The following is a 9,922-nucleotide window of genomic DNA, read 5'->3' as shown; positions in this document are numbered from 1 at the left end:
TTTTTTTTTTTTTTTCACAATTGCCGCCGCCGATCGCGATCGCAGCAATTTTATTTTTGCTTGGGGCGGCAGAAATGCTGGAGCTGGCCCTGGTGCTATAGCTAGTACACAGGTACATCTCTGGAGCGCTCTGGGTGGGTGAGGGAGGACTAGAGCAGGGCTGTAGGGTTGGACCCATGGGGTATCAGCTGCAGTATATCTATGTCATTCCTTTCTTGTTTTCCTTCTAGGTCAGGTCATGTTGGGATGGTAGCTTTGTTCGTTAGGGTTATTCGCACTGAAAGTCTCCTAGGGCTCTGGAAAGGGGTCTCACCAGTAAGTGATTATTTTAACTCTGACTTTTTCTTACCTAGCATGTGTTAGTAAGTATGGTTTAGAATTTTAAAGGTATTTAAATGTTGCTCCGCTCAGTGTTGCAAGGCCAAAGTGACTTAGATGTCTGTCCTATTTTCAAAAGTGACTTAGGCACTTAAGAGCCTAAGTCTCTCTCACTGAAGGGCAGTGGGTCTAAGGTTCCTAAGTGCTCAAGTCAATTTTGAAACTGGGAGGTAGTTGTCTATGTTACTTAGGCCATGCAACGCTGACGGGAAGCCGTGTCTAATAAATATCTATAAAAATCTCGGCCTATATATCTGTAATGGCTGGTGCACCGGCCTAAGCCTGTTTCAGTTCCTGAATGTGCATGTAATTGGGGACGGAGTCTTTGGGTGAAATCTTGGCCCCATTAAAGTCAATAGCAAAACTCTGACTTCAGTGGAGTCATGATTTTGCCCTACACCTCTTCTCCTTTCTTCAGAGTACCAGCTCTTTCTTTTCAGTGACCCTCCCCAGGGCCTGAAGCTTCCCAGCAGGTTTAACGCTCCCTTTTTTAGTGTTCAGTAGTGTGTTTTCTCTCCATTTTTCACTCTTCTGCAGTCCTTCGCAAGATGCATCCCTGGGGTCGGGATTTACTTCAGCACCTTGTACAAGATGAAGCAGTACTTTCTCTCGGACCGCTCCCCCACAGCCCTAGAGTCTGTCTTTCTGGGCATTAGCTCCCGTACAGTAGCAGGGGTTTGCATGTTGCCCATAACCGTGGTGAAGACACGATATGAGGTGAGTGTCACAATTTTCATACTTCTAGAACTTTCTGACGTTTGTGTTGTGGTTTCATACCCTCTCCTATAGCACAAAAAATTCATCTGTCTTGGGTATCAGGGACTGAGAAACTGAGATCCTATATACTGCTTCTATACTGCGCAAGGTGCTTAAATGCTGCAATGATGGGTATGGTTTGAAACCTAGATGGACTGAAAAATTCTCCACGCTCACACACCTGGGGCAAGTAACTTCTATATTTTACTTGCTCAGCAAGAAATAATATTTTTATCATCATGGCAGGAGTGGGGGAGAGTGGCTGTATCTTGGGCTGTTAACACTCTTGCAAGGCTGGTCTGTAATAGCTAGTAACTGTATGGTGTATATTTATATTATATGTGTTAGTTCCATATCTATCTGCCATGCAGGAGATAAAGTTCAAATCCCCTTCCTCACCTCTTGCGTCCTTGGTGGGGATTGCTGGGGAGGCACCATGCTTAGCCCTGCGAGGAGACTGGGGTTGAATCTTCCAGCCAGTGGAAGTGGATGGAGTCGGAGAAGTAAATTGCTATAGAAAAAGTAGCTAATAAAATATCAGTGCTAAAGTGTGTGGGAAGCTCTGTTGCTGATAATGTAGCAAGACAGTTGCTCTCTGGCGATGTCACTGGAATAGTTCTTATGTCATAGAATCATAGAATATCAGGGGTGGAAGGGACCTCAGAGGGTCATCTAGTCCAACCCCCTGCTCAAAGCAGGACCAATCCCCAAACAGATTTTTGCCCCAGATCCCTAAATGGCCCCCTCAAGGATTGAACTCACAACTCTGGGTTTAGCAGGCCAGTGCTCAAACCACTGAGCTATCCCTCCCCCGTCATTGCGTCTCGTGTATATACTTAAAAATATACTGTAACTACAATATATGATTGGCCTTGGGAAAAGAGAAATCTGGCTGGTTGCCCTTGTGGTGGTGTATTTAAAGCATTTAGGAGTCGGAGGTAAGTGTTCACCCTTTTGTGTGTAGAGAGGTGATTTCACTTCAAGGCTTGCTCAGTAATGATGTCCCAGCACAAGGGACCCTATATCTGACATGTAGGTAAACCATTTTTGTGTGTCCTCTGCAGAGTGGGAAGTATGGCTATGAGAGCGTGTATGGAGCCGTGAGGAATATCTATCGGACAGAAGGGGCCCGGGGCTTGTTCTGTGGGCTGACTGCAACGCTCCTGCGTGATGCACCCTTTTCCGGCATCTATTTGATGTTCTACACCCAGACCAAAAAAGTTATACCTCAGGGTAAGGCTGAATGTGGATGTAATAACACAGAATGTGGTTCTTCTCACTCCCAGCATCCTTTCCTTTCTGTCCACATGCTTTACTTTGGCCTTTTTCTGATTAAATCGATCCCTTGTAGGGCTAAGGTGGGGCATTAGTGTTCCACCTGTAGAGAACTGGATGTTCACGTTCTGGAGGAGTCTTACATGAAAATGACCTGGGCCTCACGTTGGTGCTCAGGGGACTCTGGTCTACATTGCACATAGAATGCATCCACGCTTCATGGTGATCTGGTGTTTGCCTACGAGCAAAGTATGAGACAGATACTTCAGGGATGCAGTTACCAAGCAAGGGGTACTGTGAGTTGGGGATGAGGAGTTGGCAGAGCTGTGTGTGGGGAAAACTTGCTCAACACCTGACATTGCCAGTTGCACATTTTCATGCACATTGTATAGTTCCCCAACACTTCTGCAATCTCTGCTAAATTGAGACTTGCCTGATTTTGGTGTGAGAGCCTTCTCCTCTGCAGCTTCTGCCCTCTAAAACAGCCTTTCTTTAGCTCTGTGTGTCTGTCAAATTCAGTCCCAATGGAAGTGATTTGTTTAGCCAAAATTAGCATTGGTGTGTCTATTTGCTAATCTCCTTTGAAAAGTCTCTTCCTCAGTTATCTACTTTATAATTTGGTAACTATTTAGTTTGGGATACAGCTTCTAAGAAAGTCACTATCTACAGAACAGAATTGTACTGTATTATGTCTGACTAAGCTGTGTCTTGCTTCATTCCAGACCAGTTTGATCCAGCGCTCACCCCCTTAGTGAACTTCAGCTGTGGAATCTTTGCTGGAATCCTGGCTTCATTGGCGACACAGCCTGCTGATGTAATCAAAACCCACATGCAGCTGACACCTGAAAAATACCGCTGGACGGGGCAGGCCATTGCCTTAATCTTCAAGGTGAGGCTGAGAGGATTGTGTGAATGTAACTTCAGTTCTGATCACTTCACCAGAGATGCAGATTTGATAAGAAGGTTCTCGCCTTCATCTCTAAAGCAGACCTTCAAATGAGTATTACTAGGTATATACCACTGTGAAAGCAGTGTAGCTTCTGAAATGCTTCCTCTGTGTTATGCTATGGGAGACTGAACTTTTCACCTCTTGGTCACTGGTTCACATACAGTCTGGGTCAGTAGTGACTGAAGTTACTCCCATCTGATGACTGGTTGGTGGTCTGAATCCAGTTCCCATGGGGCAGATATCCACATCAGTCTCCTTGGGAACAGACAGCTCCCAACACGCTACTGTTGTTTCTTGCTCTTTCTGAGCGGTATGAAAATTAATGTGCTAGATAGTTAACTTCACCACCACCTGGTTATTCCTGGTGCTCCACCATCCTTTACCTATGTACACAGGACAAATCCCTTGGAAAAGCAAACACAACTCTCTCTAGCTGAGCATGGGGAGTGAGTGAATAAAAAGAGGACGACAGTCATACACATTTGGGCATGTTACATTCACCCCTCACACGTAATCTAATTTGTATCCTGAGCCATGGTATGACTAGAGGTTTCACTTCACCTTTCTTCACTCCATTATAGAGCACTTTTACCCTTAGACTGTTGTTAATTGAATGTACTTACTGATTTCATTTCAATCGTGTTAGCAAATAACCTTGCAGGATCTGGTTGTACCCAGTCCTGGGCTGCTGGAATCCATGGCTTATCACTGCAGTACTCCTGTGATTGCCAGACTGAGGCAGGAGGATTTTTGTAATATGCTGCTTTATAAACACAAGCTTCAAGGATAAATGGGATATAAAACAATTATCTGTCCTTTGAACACTAGCAAGAAGTGAATGTACAGATTTGTTATCCAAGGAACTGGGTGGGGATGCATGGAGTGGATACCCCAGTGGAGCACTCATCGACCTGTATTTGGCCCCAGAGTTGTATGTCCATTGGATGCTAGCCCAGGATGTGATTCACAACCCCTGTGATACAATGCTAGGGATTACACAACATCAAAGTTGGGATACAGTTGTCCTGACATTGGGTTACATTGGGATGACTCTTGGCTAGACTGTTTCTTTGTTGCAAGTGAGAGCCTGCAAAATCAGAATGAAAGATCTGGAGCTGAATTTTGCTGCTCAGGTTCATATCAATCCTCCTCCCTAAAGTTTGGGTCTGTTTGAATCTGTATTTTAGCCACGCTTCTGCTTAGACGCTATTTGCTCCCATTCAGAATTTCTCTTTCTGCTCAATGAAAGTAAATCCTAGGCAGAGCTTTAAAAATACTCGTGGGCAATTCTCAGGGGTGAAAGTAAAATTGAAAACTTACCGGTACGGGGGCTGACTCCGCCCGTCCCCCTACCCCCCGGAAAGGGCTGGGCCTCAGGCAGAAGGGGTGGGGCTGGGAGGGTCAGCATCCCCCAGCCAGCCCTTCCACGCTGGCCCGTGCCTGGGGCTCCAGCGCTGATTTAAAGGGCCTGGGGCTCTGGCCGTCACTGCTACTACTGCAGCAGTGGCCAGAGCCCCGGGCCCTTTTAAATCGCCAGCCCGGGGCAGCTGCTCCTTTTGCCCCCTCTCCCCCGTTGGCAGTCTGGGGGGCGTAAAAGGGGCAGTGACAATAAAATGCTTCTGCGGCAGCGCTTTAAGCAGGGTCCTTTGCCGTGGCAGCGCTTTAACGTCACTGACCCTTTTGCGCTCCCCCCGTCGGCAGCCCTGCCAGCAGCGGCAATGCTTTAAAGTAAGGCAGTAGGGGCGGTACCGGCGGCCACTTTCCCGTACCGCCTTACTTTCACCCCTGGCAATTCTGTAAATATTAACTGACACAAAATTCTGAAGTGAGGCTGGTGACTATATTAAGTGACCTGAAGTGGTTTGTTTCTTGTCTTTTTTGTTTGTTTGTTTGTCTGGACAGAGGTGGGGGTTTCCCTCCAGGCCCTGTGGTTCCCCTCCCTCTTTTTACTGTTCTGTACTGTGCCTCACGGTATAGCAGCTGTCCAGTAACTGCTGTTCCTTCATCAGCAGGAGTCACTGCAGTTGAGTGATGCTAGAGGTCCCTTCCCTGTGGCTGTCCCTCTGGCTGAGTGCCGTGTGAGCATGGATTTCTCAGGCACTAGGGACTAGTACAGAATGTATTTCAGTGCAGCCATGGATTATGCCATCCAGTAGAAGTCTAAGAATTACATGAAGTGACACAGCTGGTGTTTGTTTTGTCTCCTGTAGGACTATGGACTGGTTGGCTTTTTCCGTGGCGGCGTCCCCCGTGCCCTGCGGCGCACTCTGATGGCAGCGATGGCATGGACTTTATATGAGCAGATGATGGCAAAAATGGGGCTGAAATCCTGAAGGGCTTGTAGTGGAGGAGACCAGCCTAAGCCCTTCTCCTGTTCAGCTGGTGAGATGTGATTTCCCAGTTCTGCGCGGGTGGATCTTTGTTCCACCGTGGTAGAGCGATAACGATTTCTGATCCAGAGGACTAGGCTGCAAAACATGCCCTCTCTGATACAAATGCAGGTAGGAGAGAGAAGGTTTTGACCTTGCATCTTCAGAGTAAAGCATTCCAGGAGGACCGTATCATTCAACTTCCTTGGAAGATGGGAGGGTTTCAGTGTCCCACGAACTACATGGTTACGGTAAAGACCGTTGAAAGAAACCCCTTTAGAATAGTCCTATGTGCCCTGAGAAGCCTTTGCACAGAAGCTAGCTGAGGCATTTGGGGAAGAAGTGATTGGACTTGGACTACAGAACTCTGCAACTTTCTACCGTGGTGGCCTGGGATCGTAGACTGGGCACACCATGTGCCATCTGACACTCGTCCTGTTATCTGTCACTGTATTTTGCTTCTGCACCCATGGGGAAGGCATAGAGGAGAATGCTACGAGGGGCACCATGTAACGATTTGTTTCAGAGTTTGCTTAATGTATTAATATGTATTAGAGTGAGAAAGGGGGAAATGTGTATCTGAAAGGAATGCTGGGAAATGCAGCCTTACCATACCTTGCACAGTAGCTTTGATGATGGATAATGTAGCTGGGAACCTAACTGACATCTCCGTTGTGGCTTGCAGCAAAGGGCTTTACGCCTCTTCCCTTGTGCTTTAGGTTGTATTTCCCACAGCATGACCCAATGTCTTGGAAGAAGACATTTTCCACTGGCTTTATTCTTTTTTCTGTAGGCATTTGTTATGCCTACCCACATGACTACCATGGCAGGGCAAAAGCATTGACTGTCTTGAAATATGACTTAGCTAAGAGAGATGGAAGGCCAGAAAAAGGACTTGAGAAATGGAGTCTCTTTTTGAAACTCCATTTGCAGCCTTTCTGTACCAGCTGTTTTTCTTGCACTGTTGAAATTGAGCTGTAGCTTTGGACCATTATCCAGGTTTAACTCCAAAGGATGTAAATGCGGCTGTAATAAAACATATCATGCAAGAAGGTTGTATTCTACACTGTCATTTACATTTGTGGCTGCAAAATGGACTAGCAACTCCTTTCTCTTTCTTCCCAAGGGAGGGAGGGGAATGTTTTCAGTGCCTTTCTCTTTTTTAAAACACTAGGACACCTAAGAAACAGATGGAAAACAAACTCCCTAGTGTGTGGGGTGGGGGATGAGGCGAGACAGCTCAACTGACTTCCATGGGGACTAGTTCTACTAAAGCAATGAGGACAAACAGCCCTGTGGGAAACTGCAGGAGAGGCACAGTCAGGTTACGTCTACATGGCAAAACAACAACAAAAAACCACCATAGCGAATCTGAGCCCAGCTGAAGTGATGTAGGCTTGTGTTCTGGGGCTAAAAATAGCTGTGTAGGCATTTGGGCTTGGTCTCCTGGAGCCTGGGCTCTGAGACGCTTCCCGGGCTATTTTTAGCCCTATAGCATAAGCCTGAGTCAGTAACCTGAGCTCTGAGACTTGGTGCTGCAGGGTTTTTTTGTTGTTGTTTTGGTTTGGTTTTTTTGCTTCCTAAGCAGGTGCACCCCAGAAGAATCGCATAGTATTGCTCTCAAAGGAGTTGTTGAGAACTTTCATCATTATTCTCGTAGCTTCAGTCATGGAGCAGGACCCCATTGTGCCAGACGTTGTATAAACAGAACCAAACCACAGCTCCTGCCCCACAAAGCTTCCCGTCTGTGTATGGGGAGGAGCGCATTTCCCCTTCAGTGCCCCTAGCTTTGAGCACTTGCTTAAGTGTGTGTACCGTGCGCTATCTCCAGTAAACATTTATAACAAGAAAAACACTTGATTATTTAAGCTGACTGCCCTTGCAGCGAGGAGAGAGCCTAGATACTGACTGAAGGGCACACAGGAGCCTCTATTGCTTGAGGAAGCCCACTGCTCAGGGATGCTGCCAAAAACATTAACTCCCTGCTACAGCTGATATCTGCCACTCCTATGAAATCGGTCTCCTAGGAGCATGACTGGGCCCTTTACAGACACCTTATCTGCTGAGACATTCATGTTCCAGGATTGGGGAGGGAGGGCTATAGAAGCAGGAGTTATTTTCCGATGGCATCTCATGTGCCTCCTTGGACAGAGAGGCCTGGTTGTTAGCAGATTTCTCTGGCACGGAATCAGGGCACAGGAGTTGTACCACTATTGTGCACAGCCTCCCCCCTCCCCACCAAGCTGGTAGATTCTGCTACTACTGAGCTCCACATCTGGCAAGACATAAAGCACGTTCATATTTAAGCTGCTGAAGGCTCTAGCCTTTAGAGGCAACACTAGATGGAATCCCTAACTTGGCAGTCAGGGGAGGAGAGGAAGGTCACTGCTCTGTTAATGTTATTGGCCTTCATAGGAAACCAACTGCAGACCCACTTTGCCAGGCTTCCTGTGGAAATTATCAGTCCCCAGGCACTTTTCAAAGAGAATGTGTGAAAGTGTTCGGGGCCTTGTTCTCCACTGTTCAGGGTCCTGCATAGTCATTCACACCAGTGCCAAGGAGGGTGGGGGAGAAATGCTCCCCTTAGGATGGATATTCACTGTGCACAGGTGGAAATGACTACACAAGTGCAAGACCCCCAGAGTGCTAGGTGGTGAACAAACCAAACAAAAAAGTCCCTGCCACGAAGAGCGTCCAATCTAGTGCCCCTAGGTTTGAGCACAAGATGCAAGGTAGCACAGGAATCGGGACGTTGAACTCAGTTTAAAAAAAAAAAAAAAAAAGTTCTGGTGCCCCAAGCTGTGTGTAACCTCCTGCTAAGCAGATAACAGCTAATGCATGGGTTTATACCATCACTCCCCTTCTTCAACTCCTCTTACAGAACTGAAGCCTGAAATGTACTGTACAAACCCCAATTCTGGCTCCTTACCCTTTGAAAGCTAATCTAACTTCATGGATTGGAAGCTCCACAGATGTTATTTTTTGTGGGGTGTAGAATTGAAGCTCTTGGGGAAGGAATGATAGTCTGCCATTTCTTTTTGGTGTGCGTGTGGGGGGGGAGGGGGGAGAGGTATTACAATGGAACCTGCTTACGGTGAAATTTTTTTTTTGTAAGTCTGATTTTACTACAAATGTTGTAAGTGGAATTACCAGGAGAAACCTGTAGATCTTAAAAGCACGAACATGTGCTACTATGGCATAAAAGTCCACAGCCTTCTGCTCTTCATGATTCAATTCCCATGTGTACTACACAGAGCCCCACTGATTCTAGAGTCTGCCTACGTTAGGCCCTTAAAAGTGGCTCCAGCCCTACCTAGGGTGACCAGATGTCCTGATTTTATAGGGACAGTACTGATTTTTGGATCTTTTTCTTATATAGGCTCCTATTATCCCCCACCCCCTGTCCTGATTTTTCACATTTGCTGTCTGGTTACCCTAGGCCTACCTCCCCATCAGCCGTGGATCAGAAGGATCATGGGGTGGAGTCAACAGTTGGACTCTTATCTGCTACACACAGCTGCTGCTTGTTGAGGTTCAAAACCCTTGCCTAATGTAGAAATAGACAGAGGAAAAAGTGTCAGGTCAAGGTAATCCCGAAGCACAAAGTCACCTTCAGGCTATGGAAAGATCATTCTAATGTCCCTGGCCTCGGGCTGTGTGCATCTAAAACCAACACCTGTGATAGAAGGGCTAAGGAGAAGGACAACATCTAACTGGCTCAGTAAAAGCAAGGCTGTTGCAGGTTTCAACAGTACTCTATGCTCACTGTGTGAATTATAAAACCATTATTTCTATACTGCCCTAAAGGCTGCTTGTCAGTACAAGCATTGTAAGACAGATCCCAGCCTTGAAGAGTTTACAATCAAAAACAGAAAACACAGACTAGGAGCAGGGAAAAAGGCAGTAACATCTTAAACTCTTCCCCAATTGCTGTAATATATTTTCACCCATTGTCTCATTGTGTCCTCATTTCTATATATATGGGGGGGGTTTAAGTCTTAAGTGCTTCAAATCAGGGCCTTTCCTTTTGTGTATTGTACAATGCCTATATCTACTTTTATAAACTCCTTAATATCAGAACATTATACTTAATACTGCTGTGAAGATTATGAAAGGATTTGTAAATTACTATGGAATAACCTCTGGTTACACAAAATTATACATCTCTATCTGCATACACATCACAGGTAGTAGG

At 46.2% G+C, this 9,922-nt stretch overlaps 1 protein-coding gene across 5 annotated transcripts in view; it reads left to right on the top strand.

The window, feature by feature from the left end:
• LOC113405169 (mitochondrial glycine transporter-like) overlaps positions 1-6,248 on the top strand; it is a 12,100-nt gene extending 5,852 nt beyond the window's left edge. For 4 of the 5 annotated variants that reach the window (XM_026646099.1, XM_026646098.1, XM_026646100.1 and 1 more), the window contains 5 exons: positions 231-315; positions 916-1,095; positions 2,199-2,367; positions 3,132-3,298; positions 5,569-6,248. In XM_026646099.1, coding sequence (XP_026501884.1) covers positions 231-315; positions 916-1,095; positions 2,199-2,367; positions 3,132-3,298; positions 5,569-5,691 — 724 coding nt within the window. In that variant the 3' untranslated portion in view covers positions 5,692-6,248. The remainder of the gene's footprint in view (positions 1-230; positions 316-915; positions 1,096-2,198; positions 2,368-3,131; positions 3,299-5,568) is intronic. The other variant, XM_026646102.1, reaches the window with a different exon arrangement.
• Positions 6,249-9,922: the final 3,674 nt, after the last annotated feature.

The sequence above is a fragment of the Terrapene carolina genome, unplaced genomic scaffold (genome assembly GCF_002925995.2).
Source record: "Terrapene carolina triunguis isolate 2854851 unplaced genomic scaffold, T_m_triunguis-2.0 Scaffold34029, whole genome shotgun sequence".
In the NCBI taxonomy this organism is placed as follows: domain Eukaryota; kingdom Metazoa; phylum Chordata; order Testudines; family Emydidae; genus Terrapene; species Terrapene triunguis.
The sequence above is the reverse complement of the archived record's forward strand: the minus strand, read 5'-3'. Positions and strand labels throughout refer to the sequence as shown.